At 40.2% G+C, this 26253-nt stretch overlaps 1 protein-coding gene across 1 annotated transcript in view; it reads right to left on the reverse strand.

Moving 5' to 3' along the window:
* Positions 1–26253, reverse strand: part of FBXW8 (F-box and WD repeat domain containing 8) — a 107524-nt gene that overhangs the window by 22987 nt on the left and 58284 nt on the right. Inside the window, exons 5-8 of the mRNA XM_018554280.1 lie at positions 24218–24375; positions 11881–12077; positions 8787–8996; positions 678–805 (exon numbers count right to left, since the gene is read on the reverse strand). Coding sequence (XP_018409782.1) covers positions 678–805; positions 8787–8996; positions 11881–12077; positions 24218–24375 — 693 coding nt within the window. The remainder of the gene's footprint in view (positions 1–677; positions 806–8786; positions 8997–11880; positions 12078–24217; positions 24376–26253) is intronic.

Raw genomic sequence — 26253 nt, forward strand, 5'->3', positions numbered from 1 at the left:
CTCTGCCTCGCCCCCTCCTGCCCCAAAACGCGGGGGGGAAGTTTAACAGCGATCGCGGTGCGTTCCAGCAGCTACCGCTCTGGAACGCACACGCTTTCGGTGTGAACAAGGCCTGAAGGAAAGCCCTAATGGGTTTGGGACAATTGTAATTACATTTTTAATTATCAGATAAACATTTAGTATAGGCAACGTCAATAGGTATGCACAGTATTCTGGGTTTTCTAAACAAAGTATATAGTAAATAATGAATTTCCCTGTCTGAATATAGCAGGCTGAGTCACTCCTCTGACCTGTTCAGCTGGGTGTGTAATCTGAGCTTCAGCCATTCAATTCTGTAATCAACAGGCTCTTTTTAACACAGTTAAGGCGGTAAACATGTTCAAAGGCTGCTGCCTAAAAATAATATATATGAAATATGCATAAGCAATATGTCCTATTTATTGGACAAAAAAAAAAGGAAAAATGAACTTGAACATAAAAAGGAACAGTTTAAAAAAACAAAACAAAACAAAAAAAACAGTAAAATATATCTCTGCATGCTGCATTCCATAAGTGATCTTATTTGAGCCAGGAATTATGAATGCCATAAATCAGTGATGAATGTAAATTAACTCCTTTGCAGAGAAGTTCTTTCTACAACTATTTAAGAATTAATTTAACAATAAAGTGTAGCCTACCTCCGATCTCGGTTTCCAGTTACCAGAAGATTAGGGGGGCTATCTTTTAAATTAATACAGGAAAAGTCTCCGGCAGAGTTACCCAAGTTTGTGAGGCACTGACCAGTCTGCAGGTTGTATACATGAATCTGTGTATGAACAAAACACAATAAATAAATCAAGCAACAACTTTCAATACAAGCGTGACAAAAACAAGATTTAAAAATTGGTAATAAATGCCAATGACTGAGTATCCAAAGCACTTTACCATCAAAGCTGCTTAGTAAGACAGACTGATTTTACTCTGTATAATTAACAGTACCTAGAGATGCAACAAAAAAAGTTTATGATACATGAATAATAGATGTTTAATTTAAAAAGCAGATTGCTACAATCTGATGTCATCTTTGATATCGAGCCAAGGTGGCTATGAGGCCAGTTTTGAAGCAGATATAAAATATCGGGTCTGCTAACAATCACAGGATTGACGTCTTATGCCATCCCAAAGGTGATGAGAAGCGGGCATTCATAAACTTTTCTAATCTGCCGCACTTAGAGCATGTCTATGTGCACAACAATAGGTCCCATGAGAGCAATAAACATTATTGAACAAGCATAATGTCAGGATACATAATAACCTTCTAATAAAAACAAAAACTGGATCTACGCTTACCTGTACTTCTTTGCAAAGGTTTGGATATACATTTGGTACATTTTATGAAAGCAGGAACAATGCAAGTTAGATCTGACATGGTAAAGTAAAACCTGCTGGGACTTTGTGGTGAATGTAGTCTAAGGGTAGACACTTCTTTCACTGAGGAAAATGAGTGACCTACCTGTTCTTGTTTAGTGTGTGCATCACATGGACCGAGTATAACCTTTTTTACTGCTCTGGGTAATAGTGGGCAAGATTTTTTTTTTTGCCCGTTTTAATTTTAGTGAAAAATCCAGTGAAATTTATTTTTTTACATTTCATTACATGTTCACTCCTAACGAAATGAGAAACAAAAACAGCATCCCACGTGGAACCCCAACCAAAACTTAGTGTTGGATGAATGAGGTAAGGCACCCGTCAGATTTTCATTGCTTAAAGCGTAGAAATCTAAAAAAAAAAGAAATCTCTCCTCTTACTTCAGCTTATCATGTCTTTAGCCAAGGTAGCTTAGTAGGTGGAGGGCAAACTTTGCTATGAGCAGTCTGTTATACCAACACCCAAAAATTCTACACACCATTTAAGTGACACTAAACTCAGGAGTTAAATCTTAAAAATGCATCCATGTACCTTAACTATTAACAAAAATGCATCCTATTTGTGCATCGCTCAGCTGTAGATCCTCAAATCATCTCTGAATTGGTGCTGACACTGTCCTTCCTTCTGGAGGGGGGCTGCTTTACAACACACACAGGAACAGTGGGGAACAAAAATAGGCACCCTCCAGAAGGACAGTGTCGGCACCAATTCAGAGATGATTTGAGGATCTACAGCCGAGTGATACACAAATAAGATATTTTTAAGATTTAAAAAGGTTACCCCATAGTTCTCTTTTAAAGCTTGTTGTAACCTTTTTATCCCATAGTTCTCTTTAGGGTCACGGGAGGACATATACTAACATCCTCCCATGACCCAAAGCTCAGTATATAGCGGACAATACTGTCCTTCCCTGAGTTCAGACAACCTCCCAAAACTGGAGGTGAATGCGGTTTTAAAGGCTTTAACAAAGTTGCTCAAAACTTAAAAGATTGCCAAAAAATGCTGTATACATCTAATACACATTGAAGCCTATTTGAATAAGGCCTTCCTGTTTCTCTAATGAGGACATGCACTAAACACTAAAGTCACTATTTTGTTTTCTGCAAGTGGCATAATAGATTTATCAAGGTGATGGACAGAACAAGGTGACTAGCCAGAGCAGATGAAAATATACACATACCAACTGACATCAGTCATCTGAAGATGCTAGTGCCCCATGCTAGGTACCATAAAACCCACAACATGTATAACACAGAAGAATCTTAAAAAACACAAAAATGTACCATAATTATCGATGAAAAGTATGTCAGGTTCTAGCTTTCCTTATTCACCAAATGATTGTATGCACATGAAAGGGTAATCCATTCAAGCCATCAATCTTTGTCCATCCCCACGCACCATTATTACTTTTTAATAAAGGAAATACTGTGTAGCTTCCAGCTCCCCAATAAGTGAATTTACACAGATTCTTTGTAGTAAATGGAGTGATTGCCACTGCCCACTCGCCATCCTATGAAGGATTCGTTTTTACAGCAAGAATCTTTGGTGGTTCCACCATTTTCAGTTTAACTGAAAGATTCTTCCTCTGAATAAACAATCCAAGCATGACTCATGTGGAGATGAAAGTGCTATTGTACAAGCATGGGGGAACAGGCAGGAAGGAACAAAATTCCCTCCGCACATTATCTGAACCACATACTGGGGCACATGTGGTGGCAATAAGCGGGCACACTCCAATCAAAACTGAAAATCAAATGTTAAAGTACAAACAGGGAGCACATTCTATTTTCCTATGGCTACAGCTTTTTTGTATCCAAGCATGTGTGTTTTACACCAATTTACCCCTCTCCCCTTTGTCTATAATCTAGATACCATGGAACATTTTTATATTGGCCTGTTTGTAATGCAGGAGAGGCATTTCCACAACATACTCACTGTAGGTTCCTTGCTGTTTTCAAACACACAGAACATATAACATATGAAAGTGTCAGTACTAAGTGGGGTGTTTCTTCATCATTTGACTAGTGATGCAGCAAGAGAGAAGTTACGCAATACAGAATTAGTAAGTAGGCCTACCCATCCTCCATGCAAGCAGCTATCTGGGCTTTGGCTGTGGTGGGTTACAGGGAACTCAGATCATCAGAATTTTTCTGTTTAGCACAGCTACAGTGTTTTCTGTGAACACGCGTAGCTCTCTGGCCAGAATGCTATTCTATACAGGCCAGTTTTAGGATGGTGGGAGGCCTTAAAAAAGAACTACGGGGGTAAATGTTTCTCCCCATAGTTCTCTTTACAGTCACAGGATGACATGTATTAACCTCCTCCAGTGACACAAAGCTCAGCATATCGCGGGCACTGAGAGCGCCGCAGCCAGGACCGATCCGGACAATACCGTCGAGATCAACCCTGCGTGACAGCTGGCTCTGCCTATCTAGGGGCAGAGCCAGCTGTACCCACCCCCTCCCCCGTCCGTTCCTCCAGTCAGTGCTGGAGGATCGGAGAGTTGAGGGGAGGGGGGGGGAATCTCTGCGGGGAGCGGTGACTGACAGTCACCACTCACTGCAGGGAGACGATCAGAATGTGAGCGAGCGACGATATGTGTTCGCTCACTTCCCAATCGATAGGGCCGACCTGTGACAGCTTCTTTGTCACAGTTCAGCTCCAAAAATGGAGGATAGTTAGAGCTAGAAATCACTTCATAGTTCTCCTTTAAGGCTTGTGGCCTTCCAACCATGGGATGAGAAGGCCATATACATAGTGTGGTCGAGCAGCCCATATAGGTCCACATAACGACTTTTGTTCCCCATGGTCCCTGCGTGTGTTGTAAAGTAGCCACTGCTCCAAGCTCACTCCCGTGATGGACTACAATCTCACGTTTAGTTAACTAATTTATATTGAGATTGTAGCTCATCATGGGCGTGAGCTTGGAGCAGTGGCTACTTTACAACACACACAGGGACCATGGGGAACAAAAGTAGCCACCCTCCAGAAAAAACAGTGTCAGTATGAATTCAGAGATGATTTGAGGATCTACAGCCCAGTGATACACGAAAAAGCTGCATTTTTGTTAATAGTTAAGGTACTTGAATGCATTCATTAAGTTTAGCGTCACTATAAATCCCCATAATTGTCAGTATGAGCTACAGAAACATAGTTAAGTATGTTTCACAATTCCAGCACTGGCCTTATAGTTTATCAGAGATGGAATCTGCACAGTATAGGATTATGTGATAAGAAGGAGCAGTCCTGGATAAAAGGCAAAGAGAAGCCTACTCAATCTTTCTACAGCTTAAAGGAGAATTATTATTAACAATGAAACTGTCACAGGTCGGCTCAGTAGATCGGGAAGTGAGCGAACACATACCGGTGCTAGCTCACTTCTCGATCCTGTGACGGCAGAGAGCCGTGACAGGGGAGGGACTGGATTCACCCCTCCAGTCTGATCCTCCAGCGCTGACTGGCGGAACGGACGGGGGAGGGGGTGGGTACAGCTGGCTCTGCCTCTAGATAGGCAGAGCCAGCTGTCACTTACGCAGCTGGGTGGATCCAGACATAATTGTCGGTATCCGTTTCGGCTGCGGCGTCTCAGTATGCTCACGGTATAGCTCGCGGTATACTGAGCTTTTGGGTGACGGAAGGACACTAGTTTGTGTTCTCCCGTTACCCTAAGGAGAACTATGGGGAAAAGCCCTAACCCCATAGTTCTCCTTTAAAAGAGAACTATGGGGTAATTATTTTTCCCCCTAGTTCTCCTAAGGGTCACAGGAAGATATATACTATCGTCCTCCCATGATCTAAAGCTCAGTGTATCACGAGCTACAGCTCGCGGTATACTGAGACCGCCGCAGCCGAATCCAGACAATGCTGTTGAGATCCACCCAGTTTGGTGAGTGACAGCTGGCTCTGCCTATCTAGAGGCAGAGCCAGCTGTACCCTCCCCCTCCCCTGTCCGTTCCTCCAGTCAGCGCTGGGGGATAGGAGCGGGGAGGGGGATCCCTGCGGGGAGCCGTGACTCACAGTCACTGCTCTCTGCAGGGAGATGATCGAGAAGTGATCTCTAACTGTATGTGTTCGCTCACTTGCCGTCGGCTTGAACTATGAGGATGAGTGAAAATCACTCACCTCATAGTTCTCCTTTAAGTAAGTTTCAGATTTAAGGTAGCGCAAGTTTGTTTCCGGAGGTTAGTACAGATGCAATATTTCCTAGATGGCATTAGCTGTCCATGCTCTTTAAAAATCCACTTTTATGCATTTAATGTGTGTATTAGATGTACAAAAGGACTGTATTCTGCAATGCAGCTCATTTATAAAGCTCATTGTGCAAATGAATGTCCCTAAAACCATCTCACACAAATTACTAAGAATAGCCATAAAAGTATCAGAAATCAAGATGACAACATGAAATGATGATCGATTAACACACTTAACAGAGATGTAAAATTATTCATCACCAGTTATTTCAAATTTTTTTCCAAAACACGAGATGTGTGTGGATATGGGAGACATCCAATCACAAAGCTCCCTTTCTCTTCAGGGGGCACGCAGTAATTATCCTAAGAGGCGCAACCTGATTGATTTGCAGGGTGATGTCAGCTGGGAAAGCAGTGCCAAGCACCAGTCCCTGCACCTAGCACACTGCAGCCATCTGGATTACTTCATTTCTGTGGCTATGATTCGTTTACACGGTAATGATTATCTTAACCCATTCAGTGTTATTTAATACTGCCGCTATTGTAAAATACTTCACTTAACAACAGGTTTTATCTCCTCTAGCTAACATGAGAACAAAGGCTATATAAAAATTCCGGTAGCTGCAGAGGGTTGTACACATGAAAGAAAACAATAGCAGAAGGGTAATAAATATACGATCTTCATAAAGCTGTAATCTTAATTCACACTCTTTTCATTGCCAAGGATGTTTATTAAAATGAGAATGAACTAAAATTGTTTGCGTTTGGATAGGCTCTTTTGTTATAAAGAGTACCTATAGAAACTACTTGTCTATGAGGCTAGTCCTGTTTTATACTTTTATATTAGCTTCCATACTGACCTCGCCAGAATCAATTATAGCTTATTCTTTTGCTCATACAGCTACCTTTAGCGCTTTGTTTCTTTTGATTATAGAAACTAGAGCCTATATAAAATTGCCATTAATATGTCAGTTCAAGCACCCTCACCCTGTTATTTCCTAAGCACCCAAGAAGATGGAAAACATAGAGTGCTCTGATATGCTCCCTTGGCATCCTATTTGTCTGGGAGGAAGCCTATCGCATTAATGGGCAGCGATGGTGGGTGGGAAAGTTAGACCAAGCATTGACTTCAAGTTGGTATTTGCATACTACAGTACCCAGGGTTTTTAGGTTTCCAGGGCTCTCTAGGGGATAACAGAGGATAGCAGGGCCTGCACTACACTGCAGGTCCTGGAAAAGTGGATGATGGATTGCACACTGAGACAATGGTTAGAGCTAAATTTGTATCAGTCAGGAGTTAAAGTGTACATATAGCCCTTATTTGTTTTCTGTTTTGGATTGAGTCCAGAATGGTTATAACCCGTTTTGTTTTTTTGCCATTTATGTGGCATTGGGGAGACTTCTCACCTGTAGACACAACAGGAAGAGAAAATGTTTCCACAGTGGGGAAAATGACCTCTTAGACATTTGTCACCAAAATAAGTGTCCACTGTAAGATTTCCCCCTTTATACTAATTCTCATGAAAGCAAAACAATTTGTGTTTTTATAATCACAGGGGTCACCGATACAAATAAAAAGGGTGAATCTCTTTATTCAAGGGGACAAAGACAACAATTAAAACCTAAATGTAAATAATCCATAATGCACGTTTACCTCCTTGCAAATGTGTAAAGAGGTGCTCGGCATGCAATATCCAATGTAGAAAGAAGCCAGCACACCAAGTTCCAATTGAAGGCTTTACTAAAGTTTCATATAAGACCCACAAACACTTTGTGGGCATAGTGGATCTCTTTATGAAGGTGTCATCTTGCTAAAGGGGACCATTGTGCCCCGAAATGTTACGTTGGTCTTATACAGAACTTTAGTAAAGTCTTTAACTGGAACTTCAGGTGCTGGATTCTTACATTACATTAGCAATAAAAACCTGCAAGCAATAACTTTTTGTGTTACATGTGACAAATGTTACCCCTTGTTTCCACAAAGCTCTTCCAGCATGTTACCTGATTTATAAGTTATATGGGCTATATAATAATATCCGAGTTTGATTTTATAAAGATGGAAGTTGTAATTGTTCGTACCACATATCCAATAATAAATCTATAGTGTAGGCTTACATCTGATATATTCCATGCAATTTTATCATGTAATTTGGATGAAAAATAGCCTGAATTTTATATCTTTTTTTTTTTTTTTTGGTATATAGCAAAAAGAACTGTCCTGAAGCACCATCTTACTTATTTCCTTTATTACTTTGGGTGTTGGCTGAAAAATCTTAAAGGAATCTTGTACTGCGCCATTCCCAACATCTGAACATTTTAGTTGCCTGGCTGTCAAGCTTCAGTGTTTTAAGTCACTGAACTGGAAACATTGTGGAGATAAGGAGTTCTAACTTTACTGAACTTTGTTCCAAGTCAGTTCTTTGTACTGAAGCTAAAGGCGGTCAAGTAGCTAACATTTACTAACATTTAGGCAGGTCAGCATAGCCAGTAAAGGTTTCCTTTAAGTAGATATGACCATTCATGGGGAAGACTTAATTTTACCAACTTTGACTGCTCCCATGAACATTTCATTTATTTGAAGGATATAGTGTTTGTATGACCACATCAAACATGCCATTTATTGCCAAAGACCTGTAAAGTCAGCGGGCATGACATCCACAAACCAATAATTTGCAGTTTAGGTGTACGTGTTTGTCTGCCCAATAGCCTGTGCATCTGTGAAAACTTTAACATTCAATGTGCTAAAACATTATTATCTACTACTAAATGTGGGTAATACATAACTGTGGTTATTTGAGAGAACCACTAACAGAACCAAGGAAAGTTGTTGAATTTAAACCAAATGTTAAAATTCACTTGAAGTTTTGTTGTGAAATAAAAATCCTTTTCACCTTAGTTGTATACATTGCAGTTTCTAATTGTTTCCACTGCTGTAACTTTCTCAAACTGAGTGCTAAGCAGGAGGGAATGGAATTCTATAACCACAATATCAGTCCCAGTGCCACAATAAGGGAAGCATTAAATATATCTAGCACCCTGTACACACATGGCCAAGGATGAAAGACTCTGCAACAAACCTAAAGATGAAATCTGAAATGTTACCTCGAATTACAAAATTAACATTTTTAACAATATTCAAGTAAAGTGGCATTACACTGCTTTTTAGGGCCATCTCAGCAACCTCTTTACCTTATTGCCATTATTTGAGAACCAGCCATAACTTTTGACTCCAAATGCTGCTTGATCAAGAGAAACATCTAAGCTGGTGACTGTGTGGCCATATGTAGAGTGCAATATCTTTTCAGGGACTTCTGGTTTTAAGAGATATACTATTTCTTCAGCAGCAGCAACAGCAACAGGACATCCTTCGGAGCTATGAATCAAATGGAGGAAATTAACCTGCAAAAAATATGGAGAGGAGTACATAAATCAAACCAAAATGGTGTGCTGTTTGCACAAATATAAACCAGTTTTGAATCAGCAGATCTGTTGAGCTAATGCTTCTAGTGCAGGCTTATAAATGAGTTTTTGTTCGCACAGGCTCTTTCCCCAAACAAGTCAACGGGAAAGTAAAAGCAGCTTAAAGGCCATCTCGAGTTAAAAAACGATAAAATTTTTTACTTACCTGATCACTGCTGCTCTTCCCCGTCTGTATGGGCAGAGGGGATCAGAGGAGAAAATGTCCACTGAAGCTGGCGGGGGTGAGGCTAAGGGAGCCGCTTGCCAGGATGGCCGAGCGGCTGGAGAGAGAAAGAAAGAGAGAGAGAGAGAAAGAGAGAGATCGGCGAGTGGGTAAAAGAGCGGAGTCGCTATCATCCTGTCAGCTTCAGGATGACAGCGGCTCTGTGCGTGACCGAGCGGAGGATCTGTGATATTTACCGATCCTCTGTGTGCACAGCAAACACTAGAGAGATTCGCTGATCACTCCAATGTTTGTAAATAACTGGGGACAAATAGTACTAGGAGTCCCCACTTATGAACAGGAAGCGCTTTACATCACTTCCTGTTCATTCATGAGTTTCTGAATGGGCAGAAGCACACAGTACAGAGGCTGCTACCCATTCATAACTGGATGATAGTAAATATTTTACTATCTATCTCCCGTTCGTGAATGAATGGGAAGCCTTTGTACTGAGTGCTTTCCATTCATTCAGAGCGGAGGCTGCAGTATTTTGGATTTCAAAAGCTAAAGGTCATGGGTCTCTTTAGCGCCGCCCCGCAACAGTAAAAAATAATAATAGAAAAATAAAACACCAACCCCTTCCCACACACAGACAACATATCCACCATATGGTGGTGTAAGCCAAGCACATGCACTGCGTTGTTAGAACGCGTTGCAGTGGTTGATTATTTTTTCTTTTTAAAATAACAATTTAACTGTGTGGTAGCGCATGGCAAAGCGTTGTGACGGATTGCCACGCATTGTAATGCACTGCGTTGTGATTAAATGTACGCCTGTATCATTTTATCACAACACACAAACGATTTTTAACATAAGTTGCTTATTTACAATTTTGTGTTACTTCATATTTTGACAGTTTCGCAAAAAGGCGTTAAATTTACAAATATTTGTTTGTAACTCAATACAATTTTATCTTTTAAATTTAGTAAGAAAAGTATTTTTTGTATGCACAGATACTGATTTTAGTGTGCTTTTATCAATTTAACGGTGTATTTTTATCGGTTTATTATAGATTTGACAAACATTTGTGCAATTATTGCAGCACCATCTTTTTTATTCTACCAGGCCTGCGCTTTGAGAAAATATATGGTTTGGGGGGCATTTTACAAACTCTAAAATCTGCAGTTGGAAAAAAAAAAAAAAAAGGTGAAAAATGTAATAATCTCTGTAGTGTCAAAGAAGAATGCACCTAAAATCATGTTGCGTTTGCCCAATGACACAAGCCCTTATTTGTATACAGATGTAAAATTTAAACATTTGCACATCATTTTTAACAACATTTGCATGAGTTAGTTCAGCTTTAAGAGGAAACAGCTTAATTTCTGTGTGTGAAAGCAACTTTTGCCTTCAGCTGTTGAGATAAGATATCAACCACATATGTAATGCATCTTTTTAAGCTGGGCAACACACAGACTTGCATTGTGAGCAGAAGCAGTAAGGCTGGTCATACATTATGCAAATTTCGACTAGTTCTTAATGAATAGGCTGAAATTCACACTTTTGGCTGGCATCCCTCTATCGGTTGACTGAAGGAGGCGGTCGGAAATCTTTGAATGAACACAGCCGGCAGCCAATGAGCTGTGTGGGTATTCTGACAGTGGCCGCTGTCAGAATACAAAAGAAATAGCGGAGATTCCTCAATCAAACCTCATATAGCATTGATGGAGGAGTCTGTTCTATTTTTTTGTCCAGCCCGCAGGCTGAATGTAAAAAATAGAACAGTGTATGGTTGCTAAAGGCTACATTCACACTTGCAATGGGGGCCAATTTGGTGAGTCTCTAAGAATAATTTATGCAAACAAAGCAATGACAGCTGACAGCTCCTGCAGCTGTACGCATGTAAACAAGCATGCTGCGATTACCTACAAACGACTGCCCATGAAAGCAAACTGTTTGCGTCCAGGGACAATCATCCGCAGTATGTCCGAATACATTAATACGTGCGGCTGCTGTCAACAGTCATTGCTTTCTATCCGCAGTTGTTCGCACAAGTCTCACAGAGCAATTCGTCCCAATCGGCCCCAATCGCAAGTGTGAATGGGTGCTTTTCACTCACCTCATAGTTCTAGCCGACCTGTGACAATGAGACTGTCACAGGTCGGCTAAGTAGATCGGGAAGTGAGCGAACACATACCGGCGTTCGCTCACCTCTCGATCCTGTCACAGCTCTCTGCCGTGACAGATAGACAGAGCCAGCTGTCACTCATGCAGCTGGGCGGATCCAGACATAATTGTCGGATCCGCTTCAGCGTCTCAGTATACCGCGAGCAGTAGCGCGCAGTATACTGAGCTTAGGGTGACGGGAGGACGCTAGTTAGTGTCCTCCCGTTACCCTAAGGAGAACTATGGGGAAAAGCCTTAACCCCATAGTTCTCCTTTAAGTAGAACCACTGTACAACACAGCAGTTGGTAAAACCTGAATATGCAATGAACAAATATGGCTGTCCCATTACTATATATAATTACACCTTAAACATACAAATTTGTTTTTAAAACATTAGCAAACACAAAATATTTTATATTAAATTATTTCTTCTACATGAATTCCTATAAAAAAAAAAAAACACTTGCGCTTAAGACTTTGATGTTAACAAAACTCACCAGTTTTTGAGTATGAAAAATGCAGCTACTTCGCCAGTACCCTCGATCATCAGGACTCTCCACTTTTACTTCAAAACTAGATGCTGTTGCTATAGCAGCTGTTTCTGGGCACAGGGCTAGTGCCTGGATTTTTTGGTTGTGACGATAGTAATGGATAGGTTCCCGCCTAGCATGAATACACCAAACATCGACGGAACCTGTGAAAAAGCAACACAGTTCTTGATGTACTAAAAAGCCACTACAGCATTTTCATCATAGAGAATAACACATTTTAGTGAAAGTTGTTGTGACTATATAAACAGAAACTAAGCATGTAGATAAAAGATAGCTAACCATCCACCACAACACCTTTGATACATTTTTGCAGAGGCTTTCTAAAAGGGCCTCCTTGTAAACCTAGGGCAGCTGGCCAAACTCCCTGGAGAATAGTCTTTTGAACATTCATGCGCTCTTTCTCTCAGGTGTTTCTGCAATATAGTGGATGAGTGCCCTGGTGGATCTATTAGGTGCTTAATTGATTTCTGCTGAAGAGCAAGTATACAAAGCATGATTCTATGCTTCAGTTTTCTTGTGGGGAGTCATAGTGAGGTGTCTGGATCTACATATGGCTCCTCTAAACAGTGGATGAGAAAACAGCATGCGTGTTAGAACTATATAATTTTTTCTAAAAATAAAAAAATAATGTTTTGCAGTTAACCAGTCTTTAGATGAGGTGGCTGCATTCGCTTTTGTTTTCACATTGTTTCCCTTTATTTTCACCAGGTAATCATGCACATCGTCACTCATTTCTCCACTGTATCCACAGGGGTTAGGAGTGGTTGTCACACACACTGGCCTTTGTTCATCTCCATTAAATGGTGCATTGATGGGACCAGTAGTTTACACAATAAAAAAAAAAGGGTCTTTGTGCTTACTTTTAAGCTCTCAGGAAGTGACAACAAGATCAACAGATATTTTCTGTACTTGCTGAAAATGTTCTTAGCCTTAGAAAAGTGAAAATGAATGCAGCCACTGCATCTAAAGACTGGTAGGCTGCAATAAATTAAATTTTAGTTATGGCTTTAATATAGCAGCATCGCTAATTAATAGGGCGCCCACATATTTTTATATAGTTTATATGTGCAGATTTACATTCATGTGGATTGCATGGATAGATTTAGTATGTTCCATTTTTCAAAAACTATACTGTTGACATGGTAATAAAGAGCATTTTATATGTATTGTAGTAGATTTTAAAAGGCACTTAATTAAGTGATTTTTATTGTCACACTACGATTTGTAAATTTACAATACACAGAAGAGTTATATAATGCTAATTGTTGATAAAGAAAAAAAAAAGTTATATTTTATTATATAAAAAAAGGTTGGCTAGGAGTTAGATCTGTTTTCTTGCAAGTCATATGTATGACACAGTGTGAACTGCGTCTCCTTTGTAGTCTCGGCAATAATTTATGGATAATGCATGCACAGTGCGATGTGCTGCCTTAATAGGCATTCCACATCCAGCTTGCATGATGGCAATTTGGATAATTTGCTTACTTATAAATGGAGGTTAAAGGAACGCATGACCTGAAGAGTATCAGAAAGTAGATGCATTTATTAAAATGCTGGCTTGGGTGAAGGCAGGAAGGGCTTTATAATGTGGTTGAGGGATCTTATAATACCAATATGACGCTGATAGACAGTAAAGATTATAATGCGGCCGGTGAATGTTTTAATGCTGGAGTACATTAAACTATTGGTGCTGAGGGATACTGCACCCTTAAAAATATTCACATTTTGGTCCAATTCAGAGTTTGCATTGCTAGGCTTCATGGTGCTGTATTTTGACTGCTGCATCCGGTCTTTTAGGATCTTAGAACACCTCTAGCCTACATGCAGACATTTTGTAGTCTGAAAAATAAACCTCTGCAAACAGCATGTCAGTCAAGCCAGGTAAAACTGCAAATGCTATATGGTAACGGTTTAAAACCTATAGGCAATTTTAAGAATCTTGGAATATGTGATGTAAACAAAAGCATATTAATTGTTTGACAGGTTGTTTTAGATGTATTCCAAAAGGAAACAATGATCCAAGTATTTAAAAAAAGTTATTAGTATTCTGTTCAGCAAGTTCTTGGCATTCTGACAATTGTCCCATAGATATTAGATGACCTCTGCTTAGTGGTAGCAGTTATTTAAATCCAGGATGCCCCAAGGTGGTCATTATCAACCCCCAACGGTTGATGGAATTATCAAAGGGGTTATCAAATGGTTTGGTCTAAAAGGGGTCAGTAAATGTCTGGGGGTCAATAAGTGGTCGATAAATGATGGAAGGTCCAATCTTTTGAAGTATTTGTAGAGCTGCATGTCAGTCCTTAGTCCTGATATTGAGGTGCAGGGTTTGAGTCATTCAAGAGTCGGGGGACCCCTGATTTACGGTATTGGATGTATTCGGACTATAATTCTATATGGATATGCCTGCTGTGTCCTGTCAGTGAATTTAGATTTAAATTGTCTGGCTGACTTATGATAGGAAATATATATATATATATATACACACACATATACACACACATATATATATATATATAGCTCATCCAGTTATGTTATATCAGCGCACATTAATGTTGGAACTGTGATGCATATTTATTCACTCTACCATGTTATATCAGTGCACATAAATGCATGCTCAGACGTCAAATGTTTGACTGGTTGGTGTGTCTAATTGGCACTTAGGAATGCCCATAAAAATAGTGCAATGGGATGAAGGATATACATGAACTGATCTTATGATACAATGCTGTTGCTTGATCCTCTTAAAGAGGAACATTACCCTTATCTTTGAAATGACAACAAATACACCTTTAGAAATGTTTAGTAATGGCAATCTACAAACAGATGCTTCTTGATAATTTGCGGCTTTATATTCCTTGCATACCTTATTTCTCTTTTTCTGCCCATTCTTCTCACAGTGGCCATTTTTACTAAGGGCAGATTAATCTATTTCTCTTTACTGCCTGGGACTTTGGCACATGTGACTAGGACACCATCTCTGGAGATGCCTTTCCCTGAGATCTCATGATTACAAATATAATTGCCCAGCAATGCACTGCTGATGTAACTTTTTCAGGAAGCAACGCTTAGGCACATTATAGCACCAATACCCAAGAGGACCAGGAAGTGGAAAAACAAAAATTGTAAGTAAAAGAAAAATATGTTTAACTAATAAATGTAAGATGATTTCACATCGGCATGCAGAGCTGCATGCTGAGGTGATATTTAGTGAAAGGGGATAAAGATCCATTTTAAGCTGTAATACTCAACTCAACCATCCTATTTCTGGATATCTAAAATAGAGAGAGACTTGAATTAGTGAAGGCCTTTCTCTGTGGGATACGGAGGTCAACTGTAGAAGTATATGGTATATCAAATATAGAGTTCATGTGGATTCTATTTACTGAGACATTTGTATAACTACTTGTTAAGTGACTATTAGATGCTGCACAATGGTGTTTTTATAAGTATTTTTTGTCGTTGAATGTTTAATTGATAACTATATGATTGTGCAATAAAATTGTGGTTTTACATAAAATTGTACAGGGTGGCCATTTACAATCTCTTTTTGTAAGTTTTTCAGACCCGATTTAAGCACACAATGTGCAGCAAATAACACCTAAGGATCCCAAAATCTAAGAAAGTATTTTAAACGGTTTACAAATCTTCGGTTCACTATTCTGCAATGTAGCAAAGTAAAATTATATGCTGGATGCTATTTTTGCATCCTATGTACCATGCAATACATGTTAAAGTGTATGTCAGGTGCATGAAAAACCAGAGGTTGTAATATAAACACCATCTGTAGTCTTTAAGCCAGTTTCAACTGCTGGACTATGGTACTATTCTATCAGCTTAACATAAAGAAGAACCTCAAACCTTTTCCACATCCCAACCTCCAATAGTCTACCAAGCAGCTTGCTGCTACCCCTTCTTCTTAATGAGTCACTGTCATATTAAGTAGAATAAATCATTTTAGAGGCGAACATTTAAAAGACAGCAAAATGACTTTAAAACATTAAAAGTGTGAAAATCCCATTACAAGCCATCTTAATTAATGGAGAGGTTTAAATAGGAGCCTGATCTTCTCTGAAACCAGTTAGACAATTATTTACCTTTTAAGCAATTAATGCAATTACCATTTTGCAGAGAAGTTATCCAGGACCAGTTCTGCTGAAAGCGTCAAACCTCCTCAGGGACACTTTATACTTGGGTCTCATCTTTAGATGCAGGACTAATTGCGTCTTTGGCTTTGTGCTCACACTAGGAGGCGGCTAATTGTTTAGGTAAATAGCAGATTAATTTAAATATGCATTGCTTATAATAAAAGCAAATGGCCTCCATTACGTTTGTCGCTCCCAGGCCGATTGCTATAAATCTTCCACCCAAGACCCATTAGGTTGGCGGGGGTAGCATGGATGGTCCACATTACTTCACAGCAGTAGCACTTTCTAGACATCAAACAGCACTTTTTGAAAAGCAAGCATAAATCAGCTTAAACTCATTAGGTACCATTTGCACTGCTTACTGTTTCATTATTGCTCTCCTTAGGGAGAAGAGGCTGGCATCTATGCTCGATCCATAAAGATTTTTTTTTTTAAACAGTGAACTTTAAAAAGGGTGAAATATTTGTGATGGATAGTTATGACAGATTTTTTTTTTTGGTTGAACCAAAATATGTCTGGAGCAAAGTTCAATAATTGCTTTCTGAGAAACAGGTTGAAATTCTTTTCTTTTGTTTCAAACATTTACTTAGAAAACATGGTGTGTTGATGATTCTTCAAGAACCATCCATTAGATGCAAATTTGAAAGAAAAAGACAACTGTGGGGAGGTTAATCATGCAAGTGAACAACAGAATCAGGCACCTCTCTAGTGGAAATTGGGCTGCTTCTCTTTAGCAAATAATATGCAATAGTTCTGTGTTTTTGTGACCCCCAGGTCAATACTGGTCAGTCAATTGCAACAGTTTTTTTTCACAGATTTATTACCAACTTCCTCTAGCTTTTCCGCACCCCTTTCTTTCAGTTTATCTTATGTCCGAAATTAAAAAAAAGCTATGGGGTAAGTGTTCTCTTTAGGGTCACGGGAGGACATATACTATCTTCCTTCCGTGACCCAAAGCTCAGTAAATCGCAGGCTATTGCCCACGATATACTGACAGCGCCGCAGCCTGGATGGATCCCGACAATACTGTCGAGATCCACCCAGCTGCGTCAGTGACAGCTGGCTCTTCCTATCTAGAGGCAGAGCCAGCTGTGCCCGCCCCCTCCCCCATTCGTTCCTCCACTCAGCGCTGGATGATCGGAGAGGGGAGGGGGAAGCCCTGCAGGGAGACTATCGGGAAGTGAGCAGATCGCTGCATGTTTCTGCTTACTTCCCGATCGATAGAGCCGACCTGTGACAGCTTATTTGTCACAGGTCGGCTCTAACTATGAAGATGAGTAAAAAACACACACGTATCCTTTAAAGGAGAACTATGGGGTCAGTGTTTTTCCCCAACCCCCTGTCACAGCAGAGTGCCGTGACAGGATCGAGAGGCGAGCGAACCCGGTATGTGTTCGCTCACCTCCCCGATCTACTGAGCCGACCTGTGACAGTCTCATTGTCACAGGTCGGCTAGAACTATGAGGTGAGTGAAAAGCACTCACCTCATAGTTCTCCTTTAAGTTACAAAAGACTGTAGTCATCAAGGACAGACCTATCTGTACCGAGTACTAGTATAGTCATGCGAGTAATGGGAATGCTAGGTTATTGAGCAGATTTGACGGTGTGCCAAGAGAAACCTGAAAAGTCAAAATTCCTGTTCTGTATGATTGCTCCAGGTCTGTGACTCAAAGAACTAAATTCATGAGATCAGTATGACAGCCAGGCAACTTGCTTTTTCTCAAGTCAGTAATGGCAGTCCACGTTTCCTATCAAGATAAACTTGCAATTGCTGAAACTGTCAGGATTAAGAAACTAACAGAAGTCTACTAGTTCTCACAACTTTCTGCAGACATCTCCTAGGAAAAGGGCTATTGGCTGGATTTTTAATAGCCGTCATTCCATTTGATCCCAAAGGTAAGTGTCATTCTTCTGCTGTAAATAAATATGCAACACACACCTATTAGCCTGCTATGTGGCTAAGCAAACTTTAGGAGCTAAATTTTCCCCCAACATCTTTGGAGTCTACGCCCTACGTATCCTACTTACCAAGGCAGCCTTTCCAATTTTGCATTATTGTGCCCATACCCCAGTAAGCAGTACGTTTTTGCATAAATTAAACTAAAGAGAAACATCTCAGCAACTAATGTTATTCTGAAAACATTTCAGGAGCTTTTGTATGCTTTGTTGGTAGCCTCCGGTGATGCACTGGTTACATATCAGCTGATAAGAAGTCTGTTATAAAGTCCTGATAAGGACAATGTTCCCTTCATATCCAATCTGTGAAGCATGGAATGAGGTGCGATGTATGAGAGCTACAGGCTGCTTTAGTTTCCTCCGATGTGGCCAGAAGCCAAACAGAGCCAAGGCTGGCAGCAGATGGGGTCTTGGCATCACCCTACCAGTCCCTGCATTAGCAGCATCTGCTCATTACCTGGCACAACGGACACTTCTATTCCCTCCCCCCTCCCAGTTTCCTATGTGCTACACTCAAAGCCACTGTGAACTACATTTGAATTTTATTATTTAGGGTGAATAAAAGCATATTCACTAAAACAAATAATTTTCAGAGAAATACAATTCTAGCAAGAGGCAAAGAAAGGATGTCCTACAATTGGCAGACAATCAAGTTTTGCTAATACAAAAAGTACTGTCAAATCTGGTATAATGACCAAATCTAAAAATTGTAGTTGCTTGGTTCCCACTATCATCCTCTGGCTTTAATACTTTCCAAGTCACTGACCTAGAACAGGGCTGCAATTGGTATATTTTTTTCCAGTATCAGCATCCACAGCCTATTTTCCCATGATAGGGTAATTCTTAAGAGAATAAAGTCTAACTGACATTATTTTAGGGCTTTAATCAATTACCTCAATAACACATATATTGGCACCTACTGCTAGTGGAACATATTGGGCAATCCAGTTCTTATTTGCAAGAGGTGTCAAGTGCTTGATCCACTACCCTGCACAGTGAAACTGACTGAATTCCAATATTATATAAAGAAGGAGGATTATACAAGAACCTATTTGCCTCATTTGATAGCATGTTCTCATGCTATCCTGGCTTTATTATTCTCCTCTGTGATCTAGCAATAATCAGACTGGCACTACCACACACACATTACATCTCTGCAATACATGCATATGTTCCCCTGTTATGTGTCCTTAAAGGAGAATTATGGGCAGAGTGAAATACAAAAAGGCCTGCTATATGCTAAGTTTTGGGTCATATTAGTACACAGTAAATGTCCTCCTCAGGCGCTGAAGAGAACGATGGCAAAAAAAAAAAAAAGTTGGGCCATAGTTCTCTTTTTAACACACTGCAAGTATAGAAAACAAATACCTGTTGATCCTGTCTGTGAGCTCCTAACTTCCTGTTGTGCCTGACGTCACTGCCTCTGCTACACTGAAATCCCAAGCAGCACTAACATCCCTGCCAGTCTACGAACTTTGCCTCCCTTAACATGCATATATTTTTTTCTTTATGGCAGAATAATGCTGCTGCTTTGACTCCCAATAGGCAGGCCACACACTCTGTGTAGGTATAGTATGCTTTTGGGAAACAAAATTAGGTTGTGGAGGGGGTGTGCCTATGTCAACAGGAAGTTAGGAGCTCACTGGATTTCTGGCACAATCAACAGGTATTTATCTGTACTTGCAATGTTTTTAAATAGGGGGTTGACTGATTATCATTGTTATGATATTATTATACAGGATTTATATAGTGCCAACAGTTTGCGCAGCGCTTTACAATATAAGGAACACATTACAATCACAATACAATTCAAGACAAGATGGTAAGGAGGGCCCTGCCCGTGAGGGCTTACAATCTTTAGGTCGAAAGTAGAACATTTACTGCTCTGCTCGATTGTGACGTCATTTCAATCCCAACACACCGTTCCTCATTGAGCTTACGGTACTCTGCTTTTGAGTGCATCTATGGCACTCACTTGTTGGGCACCAATGATTTATAAGAAAACTTTCCTGAAAGAAGCATTGAGGCTGCTATTGCTATGTATTATTCTGCAAATCCTAGTTGGCCGACCATTATGCTGATCCTCTTACATCAATCATTTCAGTTACCTCAATGCAAACACACTTACAGGCTTCCAATTGCTAAAATAATTCTGTTTAAACTTCTAATGCTAACCTTAAAAAAAAGAAAATGTACCTATAATTTGTCCTCTACATACATGTATTTGCTAATTTCCAGATACCAGCCCACAAGGGGGCTTTGCTGTGTCCATGACCTTCTCACATCCTCCAGATACTAGCTTAAATACCTGCCTCTGTTCAGTACATGACCTTCTCTCCCGCCTCCATTCTAGCATCCAGGATATGTCAAGAGCTTCTCCCCTTTCTCAAAGTCCCCTCCACACACTGTACAAACCTTGAAAACTTTAAACAAACTTTTAAGTTTTTTGCCCTTAGTAATACACCACCAGTCACGCAAAAAGTGGTTTTGACATGAAATTAATGACAGGGTTAATATTCCGCTGTTCGCTACAAGACAATGTTGGCTGCAGAGAATACCTGGCACCACACAGCCTCAGAGCTCGAAGCCCCAGAAGAATTGAAAACGAATATAATGGGTGCTGTGCTTGTGTGCTTCTAATGCACATGTAAAAGGGAAAAAAGGACATGGCAGCCAAAGCATCCACTTAAAGTAAAATGGATGTTTTTGTGTAAGCAAGCCACAGCTGTTTTATTATACTTACTAAAAGACTTTCATTCAACCATAGCATTAACCTTTTCATGTGAAGCACATACACAAGCTTAATGGTAATGCTTGCTACAGATAAACTTGCTCATCTATATGTTGTTTTAAATAATAACACAATATTCAAAATAATTATGGAAATAGGGATTGAACAAAAGGATTTGCCAGCTTTTGTGTGAGTAAACATACTTTGGAAACACCAGTTTGTAGAAGGAATGTTTTTGGACCTCATGCGATCGTTACCGTTTAAGACTTACAACTTAAGACTTTTACTCTTCAAGACTTAGTGGGATGATTTAAAAAGCAGCAGTATAGCCATACAGTTTTTGAAGTCCAAAGTTTGCAGAGCACACTAAAATTATTGATGTTGTTAAAATAAAAAATAAAATAAAAGCCAGGAGGAGAGAGACCTATGAAAGTCACATGACCGAATCTTCTGCAATCACAGAGCTGTCTCTGCTGTGTACTTTTCAATAGCACCCCAAACGCGCCTCCCACCTGCATTGTGGACACCCGCACTGGAACCCACAGTACCGCAATGCCGTGTGCTCCAGTGCAGTGTGATTGCAACAAATTGTGCATGCAGTTTTATTCTGAAGTGAACTTTGTTTGCAACACCGCATTTGTGTATTTTATTTTAAATTAGGGATGGCAGTTAATTTTTTCGATTAATCTGATAAAAAAAATCAGCCAACTAATCGATTATTTAAAAAAATCATTAGTTGCAGCCCTAGTATATTTGTTTGATCTGGATTCATTATCGAACTAAAGTTTGAGAGTTTAATACTACTTTTAGCATTCCTATGATTCCTGTATCCCTCAATGGAAAATAAAGAAATGTAATTTACCACTTTTTATAATTACTTTATTAAAGTGTCTTAAATAACTGAAATTAAGTGGTGAGTGCTTCTGCTTTTCATTGCTCTGTTTAAATCCCTTGACATACAATATCTGCATAGAGTTTGCACAAGTGAAGTTAGCAAGAGTTTTCTCCAAGTGTTCTGGCTTCTTGCAACAACCTAAATATATACAGGTAAGTTAATAGGTCTGTCGACACATTAAACCTAGTGATTCTAGGTTTGCTACTGTATGAGTGGTGGGGACTTAAGGCTGGGTTCACACCTGGGCGTTTTTCAGCGCTGATAGAAGCGCTTAAAAACGCTCAGCAAGTGAAATCCCATACTTCCCTATGGGCATGGTTCCCACCTGGGCGTATTTCAGCCCGTGGAAACGCGTTGATAAACGTCCTACGCCAAAACAAGTACAGGATCTTCTTTGGGGCGTATTTCAGTGCGTTTCCATTGTTATTCCCGAGTGTGGCCTGGGGTTAACAAAGCGGTAACCCCGAGCCACACTCTGGAATACAGCATACAGGTCTTACCTTGTCTGCTATCCCCGCGGTGTCCTCCGGCTGCTGCCGTCTTCCTTGCCTTGCGAGCGTGCGCGTTGCAGGGGGGGGGGCGGAATCGGCGAGAAGTTTGAAAGTTTATAAAAAAAAAAAAAAAAGAGAAAATAAAAAGGAAAAAAACATACCGCCAGGGAGGTATAAAAACGCGTGTTTCACTGAACGGAAAAACGTGCCAAAAAACGAGCAGAAAAAACACGCCTATAGTACGCCAAGGTGTGAACCCAGCCTAAGATTTCAGAGACTGACGCAGGCTTTTTGGTTCTGGCAATTTGAAACATTGTAAATAGATGCTGAAGCTTTTATAACATGACTTATTACTGTGATAAGATAAGGCACCACAATGATATTGTATTTAACTCTGTCACAGTATCTATTTCAACTACGGTTTAGAGTATTTTTGAAGAATAGGTCGAGTAAGAGATAACATTAGGGGTTGGGTTTTACAATTCATGCTGAGGTCAGTTAGGATTAGAGAACTGAGTTTGGGGCACACTAAGTGACTATTCATTTTTTAGATGTGATAACTGAAAATTTTAGCTGTAATAATTGGGTTTTTGTACCATAAAATCCTTTTCTCTGCATTCATTGGAGGACACAGTGAAGATTAGTTGATCTTGACTGCTGGCCAAGATCTAGTGATCTTTGATGTGCCCTGCAAATAATGGAAAAGAAAAGTGTTAATACCTGTAGTAAATTGTGCCACAATTTGTGTGCTGAAATGTTTAGTACCAGGAAAAACCAAGACAAATTTTAGCTAAAAATGAAAACTCTGGGGAATAATTTAAAGTGCTATACTTTTGTTGAGCCTGAAAAAAATATGCCTGTATAAGAAAAAAGAGAAAACAAATTGAGTGCTTTTCTGAAAAAATAACCAAGAGAAGCTTACAAAGATAGTTTTCTTCTTACTGTATACGTATCCATTGTGCCCAGGTAAAATATTAAAACCCCCACACACACACACACACACTGAAAGGGTTGAATGTTTGTTTTTATGTAGAGTCTAAAACCGTGGTTCTTAACTGGTGGGTCACAACCCCAGCGTTCTGAGGGTCGCTACGTGCCTTTCACTGTGCTAGGTGAGAGGCTCCTCAGCCTCCCCCTAGTGCAGCACTGTCCGTTCTCATGCCAAGCAGCTATTCAAAATATGCTGCCCGACGCCAAGTGCCACCTTAAGGTGGAGTGGGCTGGGAGTATGGCCACGAGGGAGTTTCGCCCATGCGTGCATTGCTTACAGCTCCCCTCAAATGCCCTGTAGAAGTGCCTGAAACGGAGTGCTGTCACATTCTGGCACCTCTACAGGACGTGCAAGGGAGCTGTACAAGCAATGCTCATATGGACCACACAACCATGTGCAATTAACACACTGTACCACGCAATCGCACCTACCGCACATTCTGGTGCGGGAGGCCTTGCATTGCTATTAATTTGCATGGCACCCCAAACTCAGCTCCTGCCCGCAGTTCAATTGCTTGCATCGGAACACGCAGTACCGCACTGCCGTACGCACCTGTGCGATGCGACTAAGGACAAATGTGGGTCCTAAGGTTGCACAGGTTGAGAACCACTGGCCTAAAACAACAATTACTCACCTGAACCCGTCATCCAGCTGACTTGCTAGACCAGTTCCTGCAGCCTCGCTCCCCCTCCGCTCCACAGTCTTAGGTCCTGTGAGTCATCACTTCCAATACAGTGTATTGGACGTGAAGACACAGAGGGACATGCCAACGCTGAAACGGAGGAGGCCGTTTCAGCGTTGGCACCCTAGGTGACAACGAGCACTTAACCTTGCAGTGCGGGATAGCCCCACTGCAAGGGTTAAGATTTCTACTGCCCTCTTCTTTAAGTTTACTAATAGTCATATTGTCTGTCTGCCAGTGTCCCATCGTATGACAAAAGTCCTTGCCTGCGTTGCTCAAAGCAACATGAATTCATTTCCAACTAATTGGAAGCAGGACAAGCAAGCAGGCAGACAGACAAGACAGAATAAAATACTTGTTAATTTAGAAATGTTATGAAAACATTTTACCATCCTCATAAGCAGCCACTGCCAAGGACTTGTTTATCTGAACGAAAGAAACTTGATGACTTTGTGCCGAATGATCCAGATGATGGGTGGTTTCGAGAAAAGATTCAGCAAGTCCTGAAGTTCTTGTATCCCACAGACGAACATCACCTGATGTGTATCTGTAAAGGCAAAGGACATTGGAAAGAGTAAATATAAGAGGAGTACCAACAAGACAGGTACTTGTTTCAGCACATTGCTCTTTTAAAATAAGATATTTCAGAACCATAATTTCACGCATGATGTATCTGTCCTCTTCCATTTTGGGCTACTTTTTTGCATGATTGACAGGTTCACACATTTTCACCTAAAATATTGCAACTCTATTTTCTTCTGCAATAAACCTGACACACAAAAATTACAGGGTGAAATAGTATCATAGACATGAAAAGGATTGATAAGTCTACAAAAACCCGTCACGATTGGTTTGAAAAGGCTTGTCTATATAAATAAAGTCCTGTCATAATATACAGCAAACAGTAAAAAAAAAAAAAAAATAGCTGTAACTTGTGATAAGAAAGGGGCTCTAACCAAAAGACTGTGCCTAGGCATAAAAGTGAATCATCAAATCATGGGCAAGATTTTTTTTTTTTTAAGATTTCCCTATACTTGATTGGAGATTTCTGTTCACTTCACGTCATACTTCTAGGAATCTAGGAGAAATGTATGTACCCTTCTGTTTTAGGCATGAAGGAGCATCCCATCAGTCTCCCCAAGTAATTACTATACTTTTTAACTTTGTTACAGCTCACACGGTGGGAGGCAGCAACAGGAGAGCCGATCTGCGGAATACATATGCACACACAGCGATACGGGGATTTACATAAATGTGTCATCTCTGGGCCATAATCTTAGTCCAGGAAGTAGATGATGATCCTGCATGATGCATGAACAAGCATGGCACCACCACAGCAGTACTGTGTGTGATCTCTTTCAGAGGTTATACATATCTGCAAGTGTTAATTAGTACATTCATTTGCATGCTTGCAAAGCATGTGCATTGCATGCTTATTCTATTGTGTATTTTGTGCCAATATTGTATCCAGCAGTTTAAATGTCCTATCAAGGAACCTTGCTCTCTATTGGTCTGTTAAATACGCCAATAAAACAACTAATTCAGCTATAAATTTACGACTTCATAAAAAAACAACCTGCATAAACCCTGCAGTTTTAGCACGGGGCAGAATTCAATGTACTGGTAAGTGAACTAATGAAACATTATCAGGCTTCTAATGTCCTCCTTTTATGTAAAATGTACTCATAGTGCAATATGAATTCTGATTTTCAATAAGAGGACTTGAACGCCAGACATGGACCTAAGGGAACCTATGAGGACAGAAATACAGGAGCTGAAATGACTGATTGGTTTAAAGATGCAGGCTCTGGAACTTTCATCTGGATCCTTGCTTCACCGACTAGTTAAGTCACTTAACTAAACTTGCAGAATGGGACTTCAGATGTTTTAAATGTATGTGATTTACTAGGCAAAGACACATGAAATATAATAACAGTACTGATGAACAATGCCTCACTAAAAACCAAGTCTGCAATAGAAGCTACCATATTTTTGGCCTTTGCAGGTTGCCATTAAACAGCAAGGAACACAAAACACAATCTAGTTACTTTATGTGAACATTGCCAGGAAATAAAACATGTAAATATCTCATATAATATAACTTTAATACATGGCTTCTACTGACCAACACTCAGGTGCACACGAGGAAGAGTGCCACCTTGTCCACTTCCTACCATTAACAATTCTATTGAACGTTGCTTTTGTCCTAGTGAACTTTGGAAACAAAGAATGCTGTGTGGTCCCGGAGATGTGACATGGCACAGTTAGTAATATTTTTCTAACATGCCTCATTAGGAGACATTCTGGTTGTGTGTTTCTCCACACATAGCAGCTGAGTAGCTGGGTGACAGCTGAGCAGAATGGTGGCAGAATCTGTCTAATGCATTTGCTGGAACTAGTGGATCACCCTGGCAGTGTCCCCATC

This window comes from Nanorana parkeri, unplaced genomic scaffold (assembly GCF_000935625.1).
Source record: "Nanorana parkeri isolate BGI_ZX_2015 unplaced genomic scaffold, ASM93562v1 scaffold152, whole genome shotgun sequence".
NCBI classification, from domain to species: domain Eukaryota; kingdom Metazoa; phylum Chordata; class Amphibia; order Anura; family Dicroglossidae; genus Nanorana; species Nanorana parkeri.